A 26,147-nucleotide genomic window follows, 5' to 3' on the forward strand; every position below is an offset into this window, starting at 1 on the left:
TAGGTGCACAGTTGTTCAAAGCGAAGTAAAGCAAAATTAGTTCATTTCATGTGTTTAAGTTTTAGATTCCTGGCTCTTTGTGAATGTTTATGTTTGTATTGTATTTCGCCATTGATCATTACTGGAATATGGCTCTTTAGGGATGCGATTTGATTTAATCCGTGGTATCCTTGAATTTGAATTTACTAGTTGTCGCGAAAAACACAGTTGTCATTTTACACCGCCACACCCCCCCCTCTCCAACTCTTAATGACTCTCTTTCTACTCCGTCTACACTAGGTGGCCTTTGCGAAAAAATTCCATTGCTATCATGCTCTAATCGGAGTTGGTAGACCCAGTGTCTAAATTGAAAGGTTTTTTTACTCCTCTTAGATGTTTTTAAACGACTATAGTGAAGTTCCCATGGATGCCCTGACCTATCTGATTGGCCAGTGTAATTATGGCGGTCGGGTGACTGATGACAAAGATCGTCGACTGTTGGTTTGCCTCCTGTCGATTTTTGTGTGTGACGAGATCATACAAAGTGATGATCACAGGTGAGTCCAGAAAGATGTGGCTCTGAAGATAACTGTCTCTAGACTATGTATGAATATACTCGACTATGTAAACTGTGTTTTGAATTTGATTGTAAATCAGGTCACAGGTGTTTCACATGTCACGTTTGACTCGTTCCAGGGCGGCTATCGCTTATCCAAGATTGAATTTGAAACTTGTACAAAGCGTTTGTCAAGCTTAACACTGTGTGGGTTTTTATCTCGTTGAAAGGCAAAACTTAAAAGAAAAAAAAAAGATTTACACGATGAAACGTTCTACAAAGCCACTAATTTTAATAACTATTTTCCAATGACCTTGGGTTGGCTTAACCTTTTGTCCCCCAAGAGTGACTGGCTTCTAATTTTACTTACAGTATCACCCTTGAATCTAATGTAAAGGTCATGAGAATAAAGGAAATGATCACTAATTCTGGAAGCTCCTTTGAAGCAAACTGTACGGAGGATGTAGATAGTAATGTAAGGTATAAAGGGTTAATTGTGTTACGAAGCATCCGACAAGGTAAACATTACTGTCCACAGTGTACTTGCATTTTCTTACCTTCTGACAGTCGTTTGGCTCTTTTTTATCAGGTTTTCAGACAGCGGTACATATTACGCGCCTACTAAGGGAGATTACGAATCATACGTGGACTACATCCGGGACTTACCTCTCATTCCTCATCCAGAAGTGTTTGGTCTCCATGAAAATGCAGACATTACTAAGGACCAGAAGGAAACTCAGGAGGTAAGTGGATGACATCTGTCAGTCACAGTGGGTCAATTGAGGACCTGTGTCATTTAGGGTATCCTGCAATCAATGTGTTTTTTCTTTCAAGTCCTGAACTTTTTTTTCATGTCCTTAATGTTAGTTTCGAATCTTGCATGAATGATAAAGCCCACCTAAAGCGTCCAATCTTCCAGAAGGACAATCTGAATTACTTCACTAGTTCTCAGAATCAGTAGTTGAAAAGCGTAGAGTTTGTTTCACTGTAAAGTCATCACCATTTGAGTTCCTGAGCATAAATCTCTTTGTCTTTTTCTCAATCCCTTCAGTTGTTTGACAGCATCTTGTTGACCCTGCCCCGTCAGACAGGAGGCGGTGGGAAGTCGTCAGCTGAGGTGATAGAGGAACTTGCCGCAGACATCCTGTCGAAGTTTCCTCCCCCGTTTGACATAGAGATGGTGATGAACAAGTACCCTGTGGTTTATGAGGAGTCCATGAACACTGTGCTGAGACAGGAACTCATCCGGTTTAACCGGCTCACAGAGGTGGTGCGAGGCACGCTGTTTAATCTGCAAAAGGCTATCAAGGTAATTGAACCACGATGGAGTGAGCCACGATCCAAGCAATTTTATTTAAACCTACATACTTAGAAATTAAACTTAATGAATTTTTTTCTGCTTTGTTTGTACTTCAGGGTCTGGTTGTTATGTCTGGTGATCTTGAAGATGTGTTTAACAATATGTTGGTCGGCAAAGTCCCGGCTGTATGGTCTGCTAAATCCTATCCGTCTCTGAAACCTCTCGGAAGCTATGTAACTGATCTGTTGGAAAGGTGAGGAATGACGATGAGTTGGTTGACTGACTGACTCACTGACTCACTGATTGACTGTTTTACTGAGTGACTGACTTACTGACTGACTGACTTACTGACTGACTGACTTACTCACTCACTGACTCACTGATTGACTGTTTGAATGAGAGACTGACTTACTGACTGACTGACTTACTCACTCACTGACTCACTGATTGACTGTTTGAATGAGAGACTGACTTACTGACTGACTGACTTACTCACTGACTCACTGATTGACTGTTTGAATGAGAGACTGACTTACTGACTGACTGACTCACTGATTGACTGTTTGAATGAGAGACTGACTGACTGACTTACTCACTCACTGACTCATCGACTCACTGACTGATTGTGTCTGACTGACTCACTCACTCACTCACTGACTCACTGATTGACTGTTTGAATGAGAGACTGACTTACTGACTGACTGACTTACTCACTGACTCATCGACTCACTGACAGATTGTGTATCTGACTGATTGACTGACTCACTAACTCCGACTCACTCACTGACTAATTGACTGACCGACTGACTGACTGACTCACTCACTCACTAACTCCGACTCACTCACTGACTAATTGACTGACCGACTGACTGACTGACTGACTGACTCACTAACTCCGACTCACTCACTGACTAATTGACTGACCGACTGACTGACTGACTGACTGACTCACTAACTCCGACTCACTGACTGACTGACTGACTGACTGACTGATTGACTGACTCACTAACTCCGACTCACTGACTAATTGACTGACCAACTGACTGACTGACTGACTCACTCACTAACTCCGACTCACTCACTGACTAATTGACTGACCAACTGACTGACTGACTGACTGACTCACTAACTCCGACTCACTCACTGACTAATTGACTGACCGACTGACTGACTGATTGACTGACTCACTAACTCCGACTCACTCACTGACTAATTGACTGACCGACTGACTGACTGATTGACTGACTCACTAACTCCGACTCACTCACTGACTAATTGACTGACCGACTGACTGACTGACTGACTGACTCACTAACTCCGACTCACTCACTGACTAATTGACTGACTGACTCACTTACTAATTGACTGACTGACTAACTCACTGTTTGACCGACTGACTGACACCTCACCATCTGGCTCACTCACCCTCTCGATAGTGTATGATAGTCATAAATGTCGAGAAAAGACAAAACCCAGAAAAAATTAATTTGACAAATATTTTTGGTCCGTAGATTAACATTCTTCCAAGACTGGATCGACCACGGCGTGCCTAATGTGTTCTGGGTCTCTGGATTTTACTTCACTCAATCGTTCTTGACAGGTGAAGCTCTTTGTGAATTAATTTGTCTCTCTTGTCGTGTCAGTTACATTGGCCCAGGGTGTGGTGCACTGGACTCCGAGTCAAGACACAACACTTTTTGTCTATCATACCTTATAAGTGGAGGAGTAAATCAAAATTGATAAATTTATGTCCCAATTAGCCAAGTCACTCATTAATCGTATGCTATGTTTATGTTTTAATTGCTGATCAGCGGTTCATTTTGTTTTCACAGGCGCTCGCCAAAACTTTGCTCGTAAGTACACCATTCCTATTGATCACGTGGGTTTCCAGTTTGAAGTTACGAAGAGCGAAAGAGAAATGGAAAAAAAGCCAGAAGATGGAGTCTATGTATACGTAAGTATCGTGCTATGCACTTGTGGCTGAAACTATTTTATGTTAAATGAAACAAATTTCAGGAAACCAAAACCAGTGGGATTTGATCGCATGTTTTGCTTCAGGATTGATCTTTTCAAGGGTATTATAGAACCTTTCCTTGATTTCGGTTTAGCTCTTTACACCCCAGCATCAGTATGCATATTCTCCATACTGTCCTACAAACATTCCCTAAGGTGCTGACAAGGAGAGTTGTTCAACAATCAAGAGGGTGACCATTTTCTTTATTACTAGAGTGAACTGTTTTATCAAAAAAATTAAACAGTATTTTATTTTTTTCCTTTTTCGTTCTTGTTTATTGGTTTGCTTTATTTCGTGCATTTTCTTTTTGTTGTTTTCAGGGCCTGTTTTTGGAAGGAGCCCGCTGGGATAGAGACGAAATGGTTGTGTCTGAATCTCAGCCAAAAATCTTATTTGATACTTTACCTGTGGTATCCTTTAACAAATCATGTGTAATTGTAGTGAGTGTCTTAGAAAGGATCATAAAAGAGACCTATCAACCGACTGACTTACTATCTAATGAACATATGGTCAATCGACCAAAGAAAAACCCGAAGAAAAAGACTGGCTGACTGACCGACCTATTTACTGACTTAGTGACAGCCTGTCTGTCTGTCTGTTCGGTAGTCTGCCTGTCTGCCTGCCACTTACTGACCGACTGAGTGGCAGAATTTCTTATTGACTGACGGTTTGTCTGTCTGTTTCTCTGAATGACCGACTGAATGGCAGACTTACAAGCTGACTGACTGTCTGTTTTACATATTTATTGTCTGTCACATCGACGAACTGAGTGACTTACTGACTGGTGGTCACTATTTATGACTAGGTTCACCCGATGTTTAAGGAATCCTTTCCCTTTCTTATTTTTCTTAACCACTCTTCGTGTAGATGTGGATTATCCCTGGTGAAAAATCTACTTTCAAACCTAAAGCAACCTACTCCAGCCCAGTGTACAAGACAAGCGCTCGCCGGGGTACTTTGTCCACCACTGGTCACTCGACAAACTTTGTTATGTACGTGGACTTGCCGTCAAACAAACCCGAGAGGCACTGGGTCAACAGGGGCGTGGCACTGCTTTGCCAATTAGATGACTAGTGATGAGTGACGGATCATTTATATCGCTTTAAATGGCTTCTCTTTGTTTTGCTTTTTTGGAAGAATTTAAGTTTGGAGTGTGTGGGATTGAATTATTGCTTATTTATAAAATAAATAACTTATTGCCTTTAAGCGAATCTTAATGTGAAATAGTTTGAACTTCAGGCGCAGTGTGAACTTTTTCGGATTTATTTTCCTTTGTCTTTTCTAGTTTAAAGTTGCTTCAGTGTTTTGAAGTTTTTTTTTTTTACATTAGAAATCATACGTTCATACGTCCTTTCCAGTTTCAAACAAAGTTTTACTTACATGTACGTAGTTTGATATCCTTGCTTAAAGAGTGAAAACGTATTTATTTACAAAAACTGTTGTAGAGCAACAGGGTTAAGGTCTTCTCAGTTGTACATAGCCAGAGATATTTTGAAAAATGCAAGGTAACTTAAATTAAAAGAGTGGTTTGTAACCAGGCTTAAAACTTTATCCTAGTTTTGTATGCAAAAAAGAGTGAGGTAAACCTGAATATGTCAATAAACACGGTAGTGTTTTGCTATACTAATTGTTGGCGTTTTATCTGTTAGATCATCACGATAATGACTGAATACAAACGAGCGACGATGGTTTTGTTAGTAGCATGATAGGTGCTGCAAGACGCGCGTTTCTCCGCCCCTGGGAAGATTGAGACGAGTCAGTGAGAGGTTTGCTGTGGGTCTGGCATCAGTAATGCCTCTATCATTATCTGTGCTAGACCCATGGTAGACCCCTCGGCAACAAAGGAGACTTTTGTCTGACTGGCTGAGAATAACTCGGAAAACCTGGAATTCTATTGGCTAATCCAAAAAGCCATTCGAAGCGCGGGAAACCGAGAGATGGCAGTTCCTCTCGCCGGCCGGCGTTACTCAAGGCGTCACACTTTCCCGCGGTCGAAAAAACCCTCTTGCAGCTATCTTGTCAGCTACGCTATTGTTTTGTATTCTGCTTAATGTTTTAAATTCAGCACGAACGGCTGTTAAGCTTGTTTACAAACCAAGAACAATAACTACCGGTCCCTAATAAATGACTTATTCATGACATTGACAACGAAACGATCAGAACCGAATCGATCATTTTTTTACTCACCAGATTTATCAGCTGCCTAACAAGCAACGTTTTACTTGACTTTAAAGATGAATTTGAATTCAACTTTCCAAAGAAATACCAAGGAGATATATTTTCGTTAAGCCTCTACTCTTCATGGCTAACAACGTTTGCAAAGTAACAACTTTTTGCCACCATAATTTAGCCCATTATTGAGTGAAAAATTGAAAAACTGCTGACTTTCCCATTTCCCTTTTATTTTGCCCTCGTTTTAATTCTATTGTGTTAACGGCTAACGCGGTATTCCCGCCAAAAAAAAAACGCGGGTTCACACGCGCCCTCGTGTTTCACTGCGGAAAAAATCCTGAATTCCTTTTTTTTAATCATCTTAGCATTGCCTTAGCGCATAAACCAAAATTTGATTCCTAGGTGTCCACAGAAACAATCCTCTGTCGGTATTCTTTTAACTTTACAACAGTATGTCAGTATTCTTTCAACTTTGCAACAGTCTGTATGCATTTTGGACCTACATGGAGAGCTTTAGTCTAGTTACACCACCAACTTTATTGGAAATGGGGATAAAACTGACTTTGGAAATCACTGTTAAAGAACATGGCCGCCTTCTGGCGGTCCTAAATGCGAACGACGATTCGAACAGAAACGAGACGGTTTTGGTGAAAAGCAGTCTTCGCTTCATCTGGAAAACGGAGGATTTAAATGGAAACATTTTTGGAGGGAAACATCAATCTATGAAGGTATTTTCCCCTATGAAACAACAAATTCATCAAAATAAGTTTGGATTATACTCATCACTATTAAGTTTTAAATATTAACTGATAAAAACTCTTGAGCTTCCCTGACTTCTTGAATGATCGAATGCTTGATATAATGTGTAAACTATTTGTTGCTGTAGTTTGTAAACATGTTTTCGAATGCAAATGAGGGTGAATGTGTGAAAAATAAAATGATGCAATTGCTTGTGTTAATTCGAAGTTGCAATGAACCTCTGTGGTCCGAAAATCAATTAAAATGAAACAGTATGTGAGTTTCAGGGCTTCAGTTGTACTAGAGTCTTCATCACTGTATATAAATCATTATAAATTAATTACTCGGTTCCTTGGCTTGATTCTTAAAAAGGGAAAATTTTATTCTTAAAAATGAGATTAAAATTATTTTAGTTAGACTGCATTTGATGTCCTAAAGATAAAATGTAAACATCAGCTACAAGAACGCTTTAAGAAAATTAAGTGCAAGGATTTTTTTTTTGAAAAAAAAAAAAACAAAAAAAAAAGGAGGAAAAAAACAGAAAAACCAACCTAAGCAAAACAGGCAAGGAAACCAGCCTTCTTTGACACTCACTGGAAGTGTAAGATGATAAAATGTGTTTCAACAGCAAGTCATGTGTATTTTTGGATGCAAATTGTACTGGTTGTGGTCATTATTTGAGTACAATTAAAGAAATAATGTGGCAAGCAGTTTCAAACTTTCCAAGGGCACAGGATGAGACTCAACTCACACAAGCAAATTTCTAAGTGGGTCACTCCAACAAAATTTAATTAAAAATTCTCATTATCAATAGAAACATTACAATCAGGAAATAACAAAAGTAGTAAATAAAACTGAAACACTGGGAAAAAGGAAAGCAGACTTAATTCTTTTCAGTAGAAGAGTTTTTAGATTTTTTTTGCCAACTGATGTTGAACCTTCAAAATCATCTTAAAAAGAGGAGCTGACAAAGGAATCTTAGGTCATAAATATAATGATCTTTTTAAGCCCAGTAGAAAGTAAGAGCTCAGTTCCTCTTGAGAAACACAGTGCAGTTAATTTCCAGCTAACAACATTAATAATGGGGTGGTAGGAACTCACTTACAGAGTATTTGATGCATGTGCAAAATTCTTGAGACATCTGTTTCTTGTATTAATTGCTGTATTGTTGATTAGCAGCTGTTTTAGCTTTCTTTGCCTTCTAAATCAATCGTATTAAAAAGGTTGTTGAATGGTTAAGAAAGACCAGTTAATTTCAAGCAATTTTGTGATTAAGCTGAAAAGGGGCAACCTCACCACTCAAGATTTTTCCTGTATTTTGATTGAATAGCATGGATGAAACTGTTAATTCGGTATAATTAGACTGGTCTTATGCAAGCAGCTTCATCAGTCTACTCAAGCAATAAAAATGACCTGTAAGAACCAGTCACATTCAAACATTCTGTACCTAAGAAGATCAATTAAGTATGATAATTCTCATTAATCAAGAAAGATTCACGATAGTATCCTTTGAGAAACGCTCGACTTAGTTTAACTGTGAGCGACAGTTTTGTGTGCTAGGTCTCTTGGTAGTTAGGTGATAAGCTTATACGGTTGTTGAGAGATTGTAAGGATGTGAGCCAAGTCAGACAATCACGCAACGTTTCTTACGTCCTCCTTTTGAGAAACTGAATTTGTGTGAGCAGCAAGTGTTGAATGCTCTTAATGCTAAGATTTCATTAGAAACACGAACTTCAGTTCTAGCATCGAACGGAAATTCGTCGCGTCATGTTGTTTCTGTATTGAATCATGTTTTGTGACACATTGCTGCAGTATTTCCCTTTTATCTCCGAACATAAAGAACTTCGTTAAAGTTACATTGCCATCTGTGTCTTCAATAATCTCCTAACTTATACTGCTGTCATGTTGAACATTGTTACGATGCACGCCATACGAAAATCTTCGTCGTGGCCAAAGACGACAAAGACTTTGCTTTTGAGTCTGGCTGTTTCTGATGTCGGTATTGGTTTATTTGTTCAGCCTTTCTACACATCACTTCTGGTCAGCTGGCTGCAGAAAAACAGCCCAACTTGCTTCTCTTATCGTATGTTTAGTAACGTTGGTCTTGTATTTTCCCAAGCTTCATTCCTAGGTGTTGTGGCCGTAAGTGTAGACAGGTTCTTAGCTGTTCATCTTCATCTCAGATACCAGGAACTTGTGACACACAAGCGCGTTGTTGCCGTGGTGACTTCAATCTGGGTCTTGAGTGCATTTGTTTCTTTTATAATATTAAGTGGTCTGCGTGTTATACAGATCGCAATGCAGTCCATTGCAGTACTAACTGGTCTTGCTGTGACCACAGTGGTTTATATTAAGCTTTGTTTAGTTGTGAGGCGCCATAAAACTCAGATCCATTCCTTGCAAGTAGAAGGAGTTCCGTCTGGTGAAATGACACAATTAGCTGGCCTTATAAAATCTTCAGTTAGTACATTTCACGTGTACGTAGCGTTTTTGGTTTGTTATTTGCCTTACTGGATCTGCTTGACTGCCGTGAGATTCAACGGTCCGACCACAACATTGAAAAGATTTCATCTTTTCTCATTGATTCTTATTTTCGTGAATTCATCTCTGAACCCTGTAATTTACTGCTGGAAGATGAGACACATCCGACGCGCTATCATGGATATACTACGGAATATGGCTTGGAAAATCAGCCTACACCGAGTGTAGCAAAGGGAAGTCCTGAGCCAGTTTTACGCATGGATTTAAGAAAAATGTAAGCTTCACGTGTGCTTTAAACAGCATTTCACGCCTCATGAATTTAAAAGGGAAAACTTCTGATCTCTCTTCTGGTGTGCGAGCTTTTAGGAAAAGATTGACTGCTCACGTATATTTCAAGAAGCAAATAACGGCTCGAGCTGGTTTATGAACTCACGGATTACGCTCGCCTTGCTTCGCATTCCATATTCATTTTGGCTGTAATCACGCGTCGCGCACAAAGCCTTCGCCATTCTCATGACTGTTGCCTTCCTTGTTATTGAACAATCGTTCAGCAGTGCTATGTTACTGGCTGAACCCTTCCGTGAATGTAACGAACACGAATTGCATGCCATCTGCAGTTGGCGTATTCCTGGACAAGCGCAAGACATAAAAGTCGAAGTGCAGAAGCAAATCATAAATCTACAGTTTTTTTTCAGTGTAAATTTTTTTTTTAATAATCAGACTAGCTATTGCAGTACAGCACAGATTTTTGTGTTCAGAAAGAGGAACAAAGAGGAAATGACTTCTGAAGCAAAAAATCTTTAATTTTTAATTTTTTAATGTGTGAGATAAATTTTGGTTGTATGCTCGCATTCAGGTATACTTTCACTTTCCTTTATGATGTTGTCCTATTTGTCTGATTTCGTGATGAAATGTATCCAGCTTTCTATCGCCTTTTGTCACATGGCTCACTTAAAGATGCCTGTTGTAAGAATGATATCATTATGTCGAAGGAAACATCTTAGAGTTTGTATTACACCAAAATGTATCACAAATTGTTTATCCTTTAAATCCCAGAATTGATTAACATGTAACCTCTCCCTATAAAATCGATAATTTTTCTGTGAATAAGTCATGGAAAGCCATAAAAATTTGTATAGAGAATAATTAGGATCAATGTTAACCATATGACGGCAGTATTGCTTCATAGCACTGAGACCAAAGTTCTGCGTATCCACATTTCAAAACTTACAATCCCATTTGAAATGATATTTAGCAATGAAGGTGAAACCCAAGAGGTTGTTATCTTGATCTAACAGCAAATCCTTGTAACTAATTTACGAAGAAATATGTTGCCGCTTGAGGGGAGAATTAACATTCAGATCCTGGGAGTTGAAGAGTAAAAGAACTAAGAGGATAAACGCAACATATACATAACGATCTTCTAAAAGTTAAGCAAAGCTTTCACGACTCAATGATCAAGGCACATCTCCTCAATAAGATTTTTAGGTTGGAACTGGTGGAGGTGTAAGTGCAAAGTAGTTCTCGTTACTTGAAAAAAGTACATTTTAAAGCTCGTATTTATCCAAATAGCTTTCCTTTGTTTTACTTGCGTGAAAAAATAACAAAAGAACCCTTCCACCCCGTCCCTGGTGGAGAGGGGAAAGACAACGTAACCTTTTTCCCAGTCTCCCCCTTTCCGCTCTCTCAATTAGTGTTCGTCATTATCAAACAAGAATTTTGGGCTTCATATCGACCAAGAAGCTTCCATCAGTATATATTATTTTAATATCAGCAATATGTTCCTCTGATTGCAGGAAATCGCCTTGGTAATAAAGAAGGAAACAAGATAATTTGGTTTTTTAGCAGCTGAGTTGATAATGTGAACTGGGCATCGTAAAGAGTTTAAGAGCGGACGTTTCCAGCGTTAGCCCTTCGTCAGAGCAAGAAGAAGGAAACACTCATGCATCTTTCCCTTTTGCATCTAAAACTTGGCCGATGTTTAGTAAACGGACCAGTACTGCTCTGAGTAAGTAAATACATACTGAAGTTTAAGTATATTCAAATATATATTTTCATTTATCTAGTCAAACTCTTTACAACACGTGACAGAACTAGAAAATATAGAGTACAAGCAGTCCCTCCCTTTGGGCGTAGTCCGTCGCGCAGGTAAAAAAAAAAAAGAAGAAAATCAGTGAAAAAAAAAAATGTCAGCGCGCCGTGCTGAACTATGGGTCCGAGTGAAGCGCATAAAAATAGTGGAGTAGTGGCTTGTTGTGCAGTTGGCCAATCATGGCGTCTCTCGATGATGCTGTTTGAAACATGTTGCAGTATACTTTCAATAATTTAAAGCCTGCACGAAAACACAATGAAACCAAAATTCTCATGACTGTGTTTCGCACATTTACTTTTATTTCGATGTCGATAATTCAAACTTGTTGCTGTGACTTTAGTTTCCTTCTGAGCCAATCTTTTATCCACCCACGAAACCCAAATAACAAATTACCGGACGGAAGTTGACCGAAGACGACAATACCTTTAAAGATGATGGGTAAGGAGAAAGATTTAAAACGTTATGTGCGCCTTTTCAATTTTGACGGACCTACCGTTTCCTTTAAAGCAGGCTGCATGCGCAAACTTTATCAGTGCGATAGTTACTGATTAGTCAGTAGTTTCCCGCAGATTATTCCGCCTTGTATCCAAAAGCGCCTTTTTTGTGTAAGTTTTTCTAGATTACTTCAGTTGGCGGAGACGCGAAGAGAAGTTAGCTTTCCGCGCTAGTCTATCTTTCTCTGAATCTTAAAAGAGCTAACTAATGACAATTTGAATATAAATATTCCAAAAAGGTAAATTAATTTGAATATTTCTAAAACCGTATTATGACAGATGTTGTTCCATTTATCTTTCTGGCATATTAAGTGCTTGGCATATTTAATCAGCGATGGTGCCTTCTCCTCGACACTTTTGTAGCATCCTCTCTTCCTTATTATCTGACCTCCTTGCTGACTGCTCTCAAATGAGATTCTATGCCTTTAAATGTAGCTACGCGTTGTTTTAGTCTTAGTAATATGAAACAATACCGCTGTCGTTTGGTTAATTACCGTCTATTCAATGCAACTGTAGATGGATATCGATTAGGTGTCCACCATGAAGTCTCCTTTTTAAATACTTTTTGTCAGTACTTTAGCAAATATATACCTCTCTACCAAAATTGGTTGGTGACAACCTACCTCATTTTAATTCATTTTCATTCAACCAGATGGGGTATCGTAAAGTGTCTAAAGAAAGAATTTTTTTTCGGTTGCGAACCTAGCAGCTTTCTTTGCTGAGGATTAACACGTTTGAGAGTCCTGTCACTCAAAACTTTGACTTTCGCGACGTTTCTCGATTCAAGGCATTACTCCAACAAACAAATGCCCATCCATTAACTGTTTTGTGTGACAACCACTTCCTAAAATGTAGAAATAGTGTTAGGTTGAGATAAAGCCCAAATGAGAAGAAATTTTTATGCTATCATCGTAAAACATGTAATTTCCCCAAAGTTGCCTTGGAGAATTTGCGGAGATTTGTGCCGTCAATAATAATGAACAGTTTGCAGTGTAAGAAGTTTCAGCAGTATTATCCCTCTCTTCCCGACTCAAAAGATCTTTGTTTCACCTTCATTGCTAAATATCATTTCAAATGGGATGGTAAGTTTTGAAATGTGGATACGCAGAACTTTGATGTCAGTGCTATGAAGCAATACTGCCGTCATATGGTTAATATTGATCCTAATTATTCTCTATACAACTTTTGATGGCTTTCCATCAAGCCTCCATCATACAGTCTCGATGATCTCTCCAATTTACATACTTTTGTGAGTAAAATTGACTCCTTTAAACCCTAGGAGTGACCAGCATCTAATTTCCCCATACAGTTATACTGCTGAATCATTCTTAAAGATCATGAGAATAAGGGAAATGATCGCCAAGCGAAGAAGCTTTGTTTGTTAAACAAATTCTCTGTGTCGGTTCCAGAGGTGAGAGAAGAGTTTAGAGAATATAGATACTGATGTAAGGGCGTAAAGTGTTGAGCGAATATCAACTTCTATACCCAAAAAGTCTAATAAAAGCATCTATTCACGCTTAGATCTGTCATACAAATTGGTCAATTTACAAATAAAAATAAGCAGAAATTATTTTGTGAAGAAATTTGTTTCCCTAAAAATCCCCTCTATGAAATACGAGAATAAGTATCGTGCGCAACTTGTATTTAAAGTTATCCAGTTGTGTTAGTCCTCCAACTTCGATTTTATAGATCTTCGTTGGATTTTCAGCGTCAACTGAATTGTCAACAATTTTCAAACTTATACCGCCATGATGTTGAAAATTTTGAAGAAAAAAATGGCTGTGTTTTATAATTCAAACGGGGTGTGCGCCTTTCAATTTCGCTTTAAACGGACAACTTCTCCTAAACAGCGGGGGTTCGCATACGAATACGAAAATAGAGAGGGCTTTTATTTGATTTTGTAGTGAGTGGTCGGCAGACCTTCGCAGCTGGCTCCGGCTTGTACCGAGAAGGGAAGTTTTAAGAACTTAATTTTAATAATGACTATTTTTTCATTTCGTCAGTTTTCTTAGGAGCAAGTCAGGTTAGTCCAGGCTTTTTAATTAAGTTAACTTTGTTCGATTTCTAAAGAGTGAAATACTAACCTCGAAATTTTTCTAAAAAAATTACTTTAAAATGTGTCATGACATGAAATTGACGGACACGACAACTTTGCTTCCTCTTTTTTTGAGGATTTTGAATTTGAAATTCTGATCAACTTCTGTTAAACAGATGTTGATTCTCTTCTATTCCCAGAAAGTCGCAGCTTAAGGGGCTCTTCAAGCGTTTAAAAAAACACCCCCTATTTTCAGAGACCTGTCTCTCATTACTCAGATGGTCTCGACGTTTTTTCGATTCAAGGCATTACTTCGACAAGAAAATAATCTGCCGTTAATTATTTTGCTTTATTGAGGACCGCTACTTCTGGAAATACAGAAATCGCTTCAGGTAGAAATGAAGACCAAATGAGAAGAAATTTTGATGTTAACATCGTAAGACAAGTAATTCACCGAAAGTTTCCTTGGAGAATTCAGCTGAGACTCGTGGCTCAATCATGATGGACGAGTTGCAGTGTGAGGGCTTTTTTAAGTATTACCCGTCTCTTCTCCAATTAAAAGAACTTCGATTAACTTTCATTGCCAACTGCAGCATTAATAATTTTCTGACGTATACTGCTGTCATGTTGAACATTACAACAATTTTTGCGATACGGAAAACTACATTGTTGCCAAAGACTTTGAGAACATTACTGCTGAGTCTCGCTGTTTCTGATATTGGCGTTGGTTTATTTGTTCAACCATTTCACTCATATTTTTTGGTCATTTGGATGCAACTCCAAAGTCCCAGCTGTATAACTTACCAAATAAACAATGTTGTTGCCACGCTATTTGCGGTTGCTTCTTTCCTGGGTGTTGTGGCTCTAAGTGTAGACAGGTTCTTTGCCATCCATTTTCATCTCAGATACAATGAGATTGTGACTCACAAGCGCGTTGTTGCTGCAGTGAGCTCAGTTTGGATCTTCAGTGTTTTCATTTCTTCAATGAAAGTGTGGTGTCCTGTTGATACTGGGAAGATTGTTCTTTTTGTTATTGCAGCTACAGGTCTCGCTGTTATCGCTGTTGTGTATACCAGGGTAAATGTAACTGTTCAACGGCACAAGAATCAGATTCAGTCCATGCAAGTACAGGACGTAGCTCAAGCCAGTGATACCAATAATTATTTCGGCCAAATCAAATCTACGGTTTGTGTATTTTACGTATATATCGTGTTGTTAGCGTGTTGTTTTCCATTCACTATTTGTATCGTTGCTATTCAAATCAATGGCCCGACTATCTCTTTAAAAGGATTTCATATTTTTTCCGTGACGCTGGTACTCCTCAATTCATCTCTAAACCCAGTAATTTATTGCTGGAAGATGAGACACATTCGACGCGTAATCGTGAACATACTGCGGAACATATCTTGGGCCAGAAATTTCCCATTACGATTACACAACAATCGATCGTCGAATGTCGTACATGTTGAGAACTGAACGGCAAAGCAAATCGAGGGAGGACGAACGAGAATGTTATTGAGAAAGACTGATACGAAGGTGCTGGAACAATTTTGCAACTGCAATTTTTAATTAAGTATTTTATTATCAAATTACATGCCAAACGGTGAAAGAACTAATCAGACAATACTCACAGAGTGGAGTCGGAGTGAAACAGGATTGCTCGCGTCATTTTCGATAGACATTGAAGTTGCGGCCATTTTTTAAACAAAAATTAAAGTAACTTGTTTGACGTGTTGAATAGCGGTTTTTTTTTAACTGAATATCAAAGAACAGATGGTTTTCTTCTTCCATGGAAAAGAAACTTCTCTGTGGCATAAAAAGGAAATCAAAATTGTCTTTTCCGACTTCGAACTTTGTCTAAATTTTTAGCTATACAATAGTTGTCTAAATTTTTAGCTATACAATAGTTGTCTAAATTTTAAGCTATACAATAGTTGTTCGTGTCATACCTTGACGGAATAAAAAGTCGTTTGTTATGGATACAACGAGCATTTATTCAGTGAGGCTTGCGTGGTAAATTTGAATAACATAAGCTTCCGCTTTTGGATTACTTCGAGCTGTATTGTTTTTTTTTTTTCAAGTATGATGACTCGTATTTAAAGTTGCCCACCGTTTGTAAAGGCGTTTAATTTTGGAAAGAGAAACTAAACAGAAATCGAGTTCTGTTGTCTTAAACCTTTACTCAGTAAGATAAGATGCTTGAATTCCTGTGCCCTATCTTTCAGAAGTTGACTGAGAAACTTATTTTTTCAATGGGGAAAAACCAAGTAATTATGAATGGTAGAAAATTGTTAAGGACAGAAACAATGAACTGGACTTAAAAACGATTCTGTATTGATAAGATATTAAGCTATTAACATTTTTTACACCAATGAGCTTTCCAAGGACTAGTCCTCTCAAAAAAACACATTATTTATGAAAACAAGAGCAGTAGTTGGCATCATTCGAAGCCGTGTCACCATGAAGGCTCTTTGTGCCCTCCACCCCTCCCCCGTCGTCTGAAACTTCAAATTCCTAAAAAGGACTATTTCTCCTTTGTCACCCTCCAGCCTGTACGGAAACTCTAGAATAGTGTTCTTGTTCGTATTCCTTTAAGTTAGGTTGTGTTGTTGTACAAAGTATTCACGTCTTTGAAAGCCTGTATTTGTTTTGGCTCTTAGTATCGTAAGTTTTTGATAAGGCGTGCTGTAGACAGTAATCAGTTAATCTGGTCGACTATTCAGAAAGACAATGAATCGCCTTGTGATAAGCCTTTAATCTCTAACAAATTCCTTTCTCAAAGAAGCCCTCTTCCCCCCCCCCCTTTCCCCCGCCCTGAAACCGGGGGCTAATGAGAGTGTCTATGGTAATAAGACCACAGGTCTACCAATGTGGATGCGCTTAATCCTGTTTTTTTACAGCTTAACTTCAAAAAAGGATTGACAACGCTACTTTTATTATTCGCGATATTCGATATTTTCCTACGAAATTTCTATCTTCCATGAGCACTTTTAGATTATGTAGACCTGAAACGCCTTTTTATGATCCTCCGCGAGTCATTTACGTTCAGAGAAGCTGGCTTCGACCTCTATCGAAAACGAAAGTTTTGAAAACCTAACTTTGATCGGAGTAAGTATTCCTTTACAACATCTGTTTCCTTACACGCGAGTTACCGTCTACCTTTCTTGTTCGATTAACTTTGTTCGAATTCTAATACTGTGAGGTAAATTCAATTTAAGAACTCACTTTAACTTGTCAAGCATGATGCTAATTTTGTGGCCTAATTTACAAGGATTTTGACATTTTTTAAAATAATATTTGACATCACAATGAATTTTTGTAACAATGTGAACATCCGCTTATTGCCCGAAGTAAATTATCTTTACCCATCGACGAAGTACATGAAGTGAACTATCACTCAAAATTCCGAAGTAAACGACGTTTTACTATTAAGAGTAAAAGGTTATCGCCATCAAACAAAGTATTTCGTTTTACTTAAGACCTTTTCCTTATGAAGTAGAGAAAAGCTTTAGACTTAAATGTTTGATCATGAAGAAGAATTTTTGAAGCGTTGTCTTGAAACTTTCAGTTCCCTTAAAATTCCGGATCTCCCCTTAGATTTGATACAGGTGACTTAATCATGATTAATGAACTGAAGTGTAAAGAGTTTCTGCAATATTTCCCCTTTTCTTACGACTTAAAAAAACCTTCATTCTTCTTTCGTTGCCAGCTGCGTCTTCAATAATTTCCTAACCTATACTGCGGTCATGCTGAACATTGCGACAACGTACGCGATACGAAAAACTACATCATTGCCAAAAACGCTTAGAACACTGATGCTGAGTCTTTCTGTTTCTGATATTGACGTTGGTTTATTTTTGCAACCACTTTACTCATCACTTTTGGTCAGTTGGTTGAATCACAACAATCCTAGCTGTAAAATTTACCGGATATTCAGTGTTGCTGGAAATTTATTTTCTTAGGTGTTGTGGCTCCAATGAATTCGTCAGTGAAGTGAGAAAAAAAATTTCAGTGAGCGAGGCGTGAAAAAATGGCGGAAAAATTGTTTTACCCCAGAGCTTACAACTAAAGAAATAATAGAATATGCGACTCCATATCCACTAAAAAAGCCACTTAATTGGGTATAAAAATATTTCAAGTAACGTAATACAAAATCACGCAGTTTTTATTTGCTAAATGCGTAACAGGATTTGTTAACATTTTCGACCAGCGAAAGTCTTCCGGTCGTTGTGTGCGAATTTACTTGAACAGTTATTCTGCCCAGGCTCGCCGAATATGAGATTATTATAACCAACTCATATTCGGAGCGCCCTTTTAGAGTAATTGTTATCATAAGTAAAGTGAAAAAGTTTGCGGTCTGTCATCGTGATGAGTACACTTGTGTAATTTGTATAATCGTTTGTCCCGTTAGGCTCAAGCAAAAGACTGTAATCATTCCACAAATATCCGCAGGTGTTTCTGACCTGAAGTGAAAAAGGTGTCAGGAGTGTTTTTTTTTCATTTCGGTTCCTTTTGAATTTTGAAGAAATTGGGTAAATATAACTTTTAGTCGAATTCTAGAATTTTGAATTGGTGAATAATATTTAAATGTCGAAGAAAATAATCATATAACACTTTTTTTGAAATACATGAAATCTGAGTTTTATTCATGGTAATTTTGCGCCTTTCACTGGCCATTTTTCAATTTTAGATCAATGAGTGCCTTTATTCTCTTAATTGCTCTATGAAAGTTTTTTTTCTGTGACAGAACATAACTGGGAACTTTTACTAGTCTGAACTCTGGATGCGCTAAATCCTGGGATCTAAAGCTTGAACCATTAGCAGTACTGCCATCAAGTATCAATTTTTTGGGGCGATACCAGATATCTTTGCTTGTAATTTCTTTAATCCACAATCAGCTTTTGGTTATCCGAATCTGTTTTTTTGCCACCTTGCGAAGTATGTGGCTGCGTTAACTTACCTGTCAATTTTGAATATAGCAATCACACTTTTTAAAAAGCAGATGTTTTAGTGTCATTACAAACTACACATGCGTGAGATTTTCAGAAACACGCTTGAGTTTCATTTGAAAGTTTCTTAATTTCGTTTCGCTTAAGATTATCGCGTTCGGTAGGGAAAAAGTTGTCTAAAGATGAAACGAGAGTGACCACTGACACTGGAACAGAAATTAACTTGGGGCAGGATCGGTAAAAATTTATTTTCCCTTGCTTCCATTCCTCTATTCATGCTAATAAATTTGATATCATGGACGAATCGGTTTGCAACCAGGCAGAGTACTTTCCTTCGTACGCCGACTTTGCAGTTCTTCGCTCGACCCTTATTGCCAATAGTATCTTCAACGTTTTTTTAATTCATACCACTATCATGCTGAATATTGTCACAATCTGCGCAATACGGAGGGCTTCGACCTTACCAAATAATTTGAAAACGCTACTGATGAGCCTTGCCATTTCTGATGTTAGTGGAGGTTTGCTGGGCCAACCCGTTTTCACCGCATTTCTGGTCAGCTGGCAACGACTAAATGATCCTAACTGCAACGCTTACCGAATGCTGAATATTTCTGGGTATATGTTTGCTTCTGCTTCGTTCCTGGGTGTAGTGGCCGTAAGTGTGGACAGGTTCTTAGCCATTCATTCGCATTTAAGATATCTAGAACTTGTGACTCCAGTTCGTGTCTTTGCTTTAGTGATCTCAATATGGGTATTTAGTGCATTTCTCTCTGGTACGGTATTTTGGACTTCGGTCAGCACTCGTGATATTATTATTATAGTTACCGTAGCCTTTGGTTCAATTCTCACCATTGTGTTGTACCTCAGGATATATTTAACTGTCCGACGGCACAAGAATCAGATCCAGTCCCTACAAGTGCATGACATAAGTCAGTCTGGTGAAATGAAAAATTTGGCTGGTCTTATTAAATCTGCAGTTGGCGCATTTTACATATATCTGCTTTTTTTACTTTGCTATTTGCCTTATTCTCTTTTGATCGTTGTCATCAAATTTAATGGGCCGAGCATCGCTTTGAAAAGAGTTTATCTTTTCTCAGTAACTCTTGTGCATCTTAATTCATCACTGAACCCTGTAATTTTCTGCTGGAAGATGAGACACATTCGGCATGCTATCATGGACATACTGAGGAACATATCTTGGAATAGAAACGGTCCATCGCATTCATTTTACAGACAGTCGTCTGGGTGACCAAAAAGGTGCATTACAAAACACTTCTTGGCCTCTGAGAACAGAGGCAGCAGGGAAAGACGCCAGTGTAAGTGAAACAATGAATATGAATTTGTCGCTAAGCTCGTTTGTTCACTGTTGACAGGTAAGACAGGTTCGACAACTATGATAGACTGAAATGAGGACAAGCGTAAACTGAAACTGAATCTGAAACGTAAGAATGTGATGGTGCTGAATCTTTTGCATGTAGAATTTTTCAAATAATTTATAATAGTAATAGGACAGGGTGGAGTCCAGTTTGGTCTGTAAGTAAAGGAGTGATTACAACTTGAATCGGACGACTGCAAACTGGGAAGTCCAACTTGTCAATCACGAGTATGATTACATACCGAATTGGATGACGCGTAATCCTGTTACCAATTAATCATAACCATTACAATTGCCGAAAAAACAAATTAAATTTATTTGAGAAAATATCTCTAGAAAGGACTTTGTCTAGAGCAAAAAAACCCGCCACTTTGGAAATTCCCAGTTTTGTGGGGTAAGTGGTTGTTGCTATGGTCATTGTAATCAATTCTGTGATTGGTGTATTCAGCCGAGTGGACTTAGTATGATTGGCTGCTCTAACTGTCCGATTACGGCCAACAGTCCGATTGAACTGTCCGATTACAACTCTACAGAATAATTAAGGAAAAACAAAGCAGCTAATGAACCAAATTACAGTCGAGGAAGTTGTTATGGTTATGGTTAACTATAACATAGTGCGCGCGCAAGTCTTACCAAATTCTTAAGGAGCTACTATGGCAAAAATCCTTATGCACGCACGGCTGTGTACCCATAACATGACATGTGCAGTTTCACTTCAGCTGAAAGTTCCCGTCGAATTTAGCCGCACAGTTTCAAAACTTTCAAGATTGTTTTTCCGTTCTATCCCGATTGTGATAAATCTTTTAGAGCCCGAAATGAAAAGAAATATGCTAAATAACACTCATTTGGAAAAACAATGAGCACGTAGCTCTTTCAAGCGACGAAATTAGTTTTGGAGTTTACGATACTTAATTCCTAAAAAACACAATGCGAATTATGGCCGGAAACAACACTGAATTTAATTTTCTGACTTCAACTGAGGCTTTGCAACGGTGGGGACTCTTCTTTAGAACGGTAAATATTATTCTGAATTGTTGATATGCCCCAAAGGTACTGTTCGATAGAAGATTTTGTTTTGAATTTTCAACACAAAGCTGCGCAATTTTCTGGCCGTAAATTCTGGCAAACAACAATTCAAGCAGGGTAAATGTACTACACGGGTCATGAAGAACTGTTTTACCTTTGCTCCCTAACTTTAATATGCTTTTTCTCCATACTGCTCTTCATACGTTTCCTCAAGTGCTGACAAGGAGAACAGATTCATTTAACCATCAAAATATTCAGTTGGTGATTATTTCCTTTATTCTCAAGACCTTAATGTTTGATTCAGGACTAATATGTAAGGAGAAATTAGATGCAAGTCACTCTAAGGGATCAAAGGGTTAAAGGAGGCATTGTACATAGCCATACAGAGCAAAACGAGTAGAAAATGTGAGCTTTTTTTTTTTCATTATCTCTGAACGTTTTCTTGTGGCCACAATATTAGTACTCATGAAATCTACTATATAATTTAACATTATTAATTATCCAAGACTATCAAACGACATGTGTATTGGTTTCCGTCTCTCTAAATTTTTAAATAGTAAAAATTGAAACTCTAAATTGTTCCATTTCCTTTTGAAACTGACCTGAATGGCAATCTTTTGAATTTAAGCTGTAGTTCCGTCGGTTATTAAATACTTGAAAAAAGGAAAGATTTACCTTTTACGTGGTAAATACGAATAACAATCGTTTCTGCAGTTAATTGACTTCAACGTATAATGGCTTGTTTTTTCTAAGTCGACTCTGTTAATTTGGAGGCGTTTTATTCTGAAAAGAGGAACTGATTACAAGCGGTGGTCGTAGGTAGGTCTTAACTCGTGAATTCATATCATTGGAAGCTTGGATGCCGTAGAGATAACCTCCTGAACCGCTCAGTGTTCTATGTGGTGTCTTATTAAGTCGCATAATATCAACGTCAACACTAAGTGCTCGGGAAACAAACACTGGCAGTTGTGTGGGTGACTAGTAACTTCCGTTAACCAACAGTTCTTGTCCTCTCAGAACAGAGGCACTAGGGACAAGTACGAGTGAATTAGTCGCTGTCTAATGTTTTATACTGCTGAAAGGTGAGGGATATTCAACACACTATCACGGAAATGTGAACAGAGGAAAGTTTAACTGAAACTGGCGCATTTCGCTGTGTTAACTGTTGTTTCTTTTATCATGAAAATGTGTAGCCGATGGCTAGTTTCTCGGGTGATTATAGACTATTACCATTACAAAGCTGGTGATAACCAATTTCGTCCGAGAAATTTATCATAGTTTTGATTAGGTATGGTAATGGGACTGAGTGAAGTCCAATTCTGTCTGCAATCATGTACAATTTATACGACATCTGACTTTCTGGCCGTCTTATTTTGCGGCATTCATCGTCCATTGGCGCTTTCTCCTCTTTAAAATTCCCGTGAATATCAGAAAGTACGAAGCACTTGTTCTCCTGACTGCTTGGTGTAAGTCCTTTCTTTGTGACTATTTTGACTGGAAGCCTTTACTTAGAAGTGTGGATGCACTTTATTTTTATCGTTTGAAAGGAATGTCAGCATCACTTATTTTTTTTATGGTATCTTTCCGCGAAAGTTCTAACATCCACAACGTGTTTGGATAATCCAAAACCGTAACGACTTTTGTTCGTAGCCTTGCAAACGTCTCATGAAGGTCTTCAGATACACCTCATTGTCCACCTAAACAAGTTATTTACAAAAATTCAAGTTTCAGAAAAAGCAGGTGTACTAGCATCACCATAAACTGTGCGCACAAAATTCAGTAACATGATTTTGGAGTTTGGCTAGAGAATTTAGCTCCTGTGTTTCGGCGAAAGTAACCGAGTATCTAAGTGAAAGAATTATCCTAAACGGATACTTAGGAAGGCGAGTGACCATAGACACTGTACAAAGAAGACTTAATCTAAGCGTACATTCGAGAAAAAAGCTTGTCTTTCCGAAGCTTCCTTGCTTTATTCAAGATACTTAAGGTTATATCATGAGCGATCTATATTGTTATCAGTCATTGTATTTCCCTTCCTTCGCCGAACTTAATGTTCTTCGTGGGACATTCATCGCCAACTGTATCCTCAACGGGTTTTTAACCCATACTGCCATCATGTTGAATATGGTGACTATCTACGCGATTTGGAAAACTTCAACGATACCAAAACCTGTAAAAACTTTACTGCTAAGTCTTGCTTTCTCTGATTTTGGTGTTGGTTTGTTGGCTCAACCCATTTACACTGCATTTCTGGTCAGCTGGCTACAACTGAACGATCCCAGCTGTTACGTTTACCGACTGTTCTCTATTTGCGGTTATTTGTTCTCGATGGCTTCGTTCTCAGCTGTTGTGGCTGTAAGTGTAGACAGGTTCTTAGCTGTTCACCTTCATCTCAGATACCATGAATTTGTGACTCACAAGCGTGTTGTTGCTGTGGTGATCTCCATATGGGTGTTTAGTGCATTTGTTTCTTCGATGGTATTATGGGCTCCGGTCAGTACTTTGAATAATATGATTTCATTTACTGGTGCTTTTTGTTTTATTGTAAATGCTGTGATGTACATCAGGATTTATTTAATTGTCCGACAGCACAAGAATCAGATTCAATCCTTGCAAGTAAATGAAAGATCTCAATCTGGTGAGATGACAAATTTTGCAAGCCTCATTAAATCTACCGTTGGTGTATTCTATGTGTATCTCGTGTTTCTGATTTGCTATCTGCCTTATGGTATTTCTGTGGTTGCCATCAAAATCAACGGTCCGAGTATCGCTCTCAAGAAAGTTTTTCTCTTCTCAATGATTTTCGTGAATCTTAATTCATCTCTGAACCCTGTACTTTACTGCTGGAAGATGAGAAACATTCGACACGCTATCCTGCACATATTGCGGAACATGTCGTGGAACAGAAACAATCCTTCACACTAGATTTACAGTCTTAAGGGGTCTTTCTGCTAATAGTTGTCAATAACATTCGGACTGAGTGGCAGGTCTCACTGTCAAACAATTCTCAGTACCGTAATGGAACATCGACATTCGTGGAAGACGCAGTTTAATTGAAACTTTAAAACTGAGTGCTTAAAGACTGAGACGGAAACAATAGAACAACTGGAGCTTTCACAAGCGATTGTTTTTATTGATTCTCCAAATCTAACGCTGTGTGCGTTTCAGTGTAAACAGATTTGGCTTTTTGTTTAATGCTATGATACAATAAGTTTAAGACGTTGTGTAAAGGCAAAATGGTCGTTAAGGAATATGACACGGACATTTTAACACTAAAACATGTAAAATTAGCATGGTTGGTTGAGTGAATACATCTGGGTTGCATTGAAATGCACCTGTTTTTCCTTTTATTAAAACCCGTTATCGTGGTATGTATCAAAATGTTCAACTGGTGGTAGGTCAGATTCAGTCCTTGGAAGTTGATAAAGTTACACAGTGTTGGGAAATGACAAGTTTTACATGAGTTATTCTTACCTCAATTTTTATAATTTAGGGATTTCTCAAGGTTTTCTAAATAAATTGGTTTTATCATATAAACTACGGTGTTAAAGATTTCCAGCCCTGAAAAAAGCCGTAACAACACACGTGAGAAAATATCGCATTTTTTTTGCGTGTTTGATATTGTCAATCAGCTGCTTACACGTCACTCGCCTTTTGCGCCAGTAGGTCAGGTTGATGAATGAACGGCGAAGCCTTCACCATTCTCAATCCAAGGTCGTTTGTCGGAAACTCTTCGGATTATGGCTGCTAAAACACTAAAACATCAGTATCGTCAGATAGTGACGTTCAAACTTTCCTAGAAGGAGAAGAAAACCAAAACACGGAAAGAAAAACCGAAAGCTACGTATTCAATGGCATTTCTCTCGGCTGAGAATGAAAATCGACAACTGAAAGACTTGCCATCGGCGGATTTTGGCCGTTTACCTGAAATATTGGTCTTAATCAATAGAAGATTTAGTTTTGAATTTTCAATACAAAGCAGCGCAATTTTCTGGCCGTAAATTCTAGCTAGCAACAATTCAAGCAGGGTAAATGTACAACACGGGTGTCATAGAACTGTTTAACCTTTGCACTCTAACATTAGCATGCTTATTCTCCATACTGTTCTCTATAAATTTCCTCAAGTGCTGAACAGATTCGTTGAGCCATCAAGACATTTTTCAGTTGGTGATCATTTCCTTTGTTCTCAAGACCCGAATGTCAGCGATTCAGGGCTAGTAATATAGGTTATGCTAATAAAGGGTTAGAGAAGGTATAGTACATAGCCCTACTGAGCAAAGCGACTTAAAAAACGTGAGCTTCTTTTTTTCGTTATTACTGAACTTTTTCTTGTGGCCACAATATTAATACTCATGAAATGTATCTGAAGAGAATATAGATTAACGTTATTAATTATTTAAGACTATCAAACGACATGTGTATTGGTTTTCGTCTCTAAATTTTTAAATAGTAAAAATTGAAACTCTAAATTGTTCCCTTTCGTTTTGGACCTGACCTGAATTGCAATCTTTTGAATTTTAGTTTTAGTTCAGTCGGTTACTTAATAATTTGAAAAAAGGAAAAATTTACCTTTTGATAATAAAAAAAAGAAGGTAAAACACGACGTTTCGACCAAACTTCGGTCATTTTCAGGTGAGTAAAGAGAAGTCAGATGAATCAGGGCGTGAGATTAATTTTTTTTCTCTGATAGCCACTTGGCTCCTAAATTTTTCAAAGTGGTGACCAATTCGAAAAAAGTTGGTCGCAATTTTTAAAGACAAACGAACCTATTTTTGTTGCTGTCAGCGTTCTAGATAGACCCTCAAAAATAATGTTAGGAAAAAGATCTTCTACGTGCCACAAAGTGGACGCTAGGATCGATGATATACAACCTTCAAGCTCACCTAAATCCAAGATGGCGTGTAGTCATTGATCGAGATGCGCGTGCTGCGTTTTG

At 38.2% G+C, this 26,147-nt stretch overlaps 6 protein-coding genes across 7 annotated transcripts in view; all 6 read left to right on the top strand.

Moving 5' to 3' along the window:
- Positions 1-5,472, top strand: part of LOC113669209 (dynein axonemal heavy chain 3) — a 51,055-nt gene extending 45,583 nt beyond the window's left edge. Inside the window, exons 80-87 of the mRNA XM_089184991.1 lie at positions 373-536; positions 1,125-1,278; positions 1,587-1,844; positions 1,952-2,088; positions 3,347-3,435; positions 3,668-3,789; positions 4,170-4,259; positions 4,717-5,472. Of these exons, the coding sequence (XP_089041117.1) occupies positions 373-536; positions 1,125-1,278; positions 1,587-1,844; positions 1,952-2,088; positions 3,347-3,435; positions 3,668-3,789; positions 4,170-4,259; positions 4,717-4,923 (1,221 nt within the window). The 3' untranslated portion in view covers positions 4,924-5,472. The remainder of the gene's footprint in view (positions 1-372; positions 537-1,124; positions 1,279-1,586; positions 1,845-1,951; positions 2,089-3,346; positions 3,436-3,667; positions 3,790-4,169; positions 4,260-4,716) is intronic.
- A 1,025-nt stretch (positions 5,473-6,497) lies between these two features.
- The window catches only part of LOC113669275 (adenosine receptor A3-like), a 37,908-nt gene continuing 18,258 nt past the window's right edge, over positions 6,498-26,147 (top strand). For both annotated transcript variants that reach the window (XM_089183584.1, XM_089183585.1), the window contains exons 1-2: positions 6,498-6,749; positions 11,037-11,248. Coding sequence is in view for 1 of the 2 variants with exons in the window: in XM_089183585.1 (XP_089039711.1) it covers positions 6,525-6,749; positions 11,037-11,072 (261 nt within the window). In the remaining variant the exon portion in view is untranslated. The remainder of the gene's footprint in view (positions 6,750-11,036; positions 11,249-26,147) is intronic.
- Positions 8,215-10,204, top strand: LOC113669224 (adenosine receptor A2b-like). The gene has a single exon (XM_027185223.2). The coding sequence runs from the start codon at positions 8,662-8,664 to the stop codon at positions 9,466-9,468; it is 807 nt and encodes a 268-aa protein (XP_027041024.2). The 5' UTR covers positions 8,215-8,661; the 3' UTR covers positions 9,469-10,204.
- LOC113669223 (melanocyte-stimulating hormone receptor-like) lies at positions 13,912-15,739 on the top strand. Its single transcript, XM_027185222.2, has one exon. It carries the CDS (start codon positions 14,360-14,362, stop codon positions 15,335-15,337), a length of 978 nt encoding a protein of 325 aa, XP_027041023.2. The 5' UTR covers positions 13,912-14,359; the 3' UTR covers positions 15,338-15,739.
- LOC113669222 (histamine H2 receptor-like) lies at positions 18,888-20,477 on the top strand. The gene has a single exon (XM_027185221.2). The coding sequence runs from the start codon at positions 19,106-19,108 to the stop codon at positions 20,057-20,059; it is 954 nt and encodes a 317-aa protein (XP_027041022.2). The 5' UTR covers positions 18,888-19,105; the 3' UTR covers positions 20,060-20,477.
- Positions 20,613-26,105, top strand: LOC113669220 (adenosine receptor A2b-like). The gene has a single exon (XM_089183679.1). It carries the CDS (start codon positions 23,207-23,209, stop codon positions 24,134-24,136), a length of 930 nt encoding a protein of 309 aa, XP_089039805.1. The 5' UTR covers positions 20,613-23,206; the 3' UTR covers positions 24,137-26,105.

This window comes from Pocillopora damicornis, chromosome 10 (genome assembly GCF_964200805.1).
Source record: "Pocillopora damicornis chromosome 10, jaPocDami1.2, whole genome shotgun sequence".
NCBI classification, from domain to species: Eukaryota; Metazoa; Cnidaria; class Anthozoa; order Scleractinia; family Pocilloporidae; genus Pocillopora; species Pocillopora damicornis.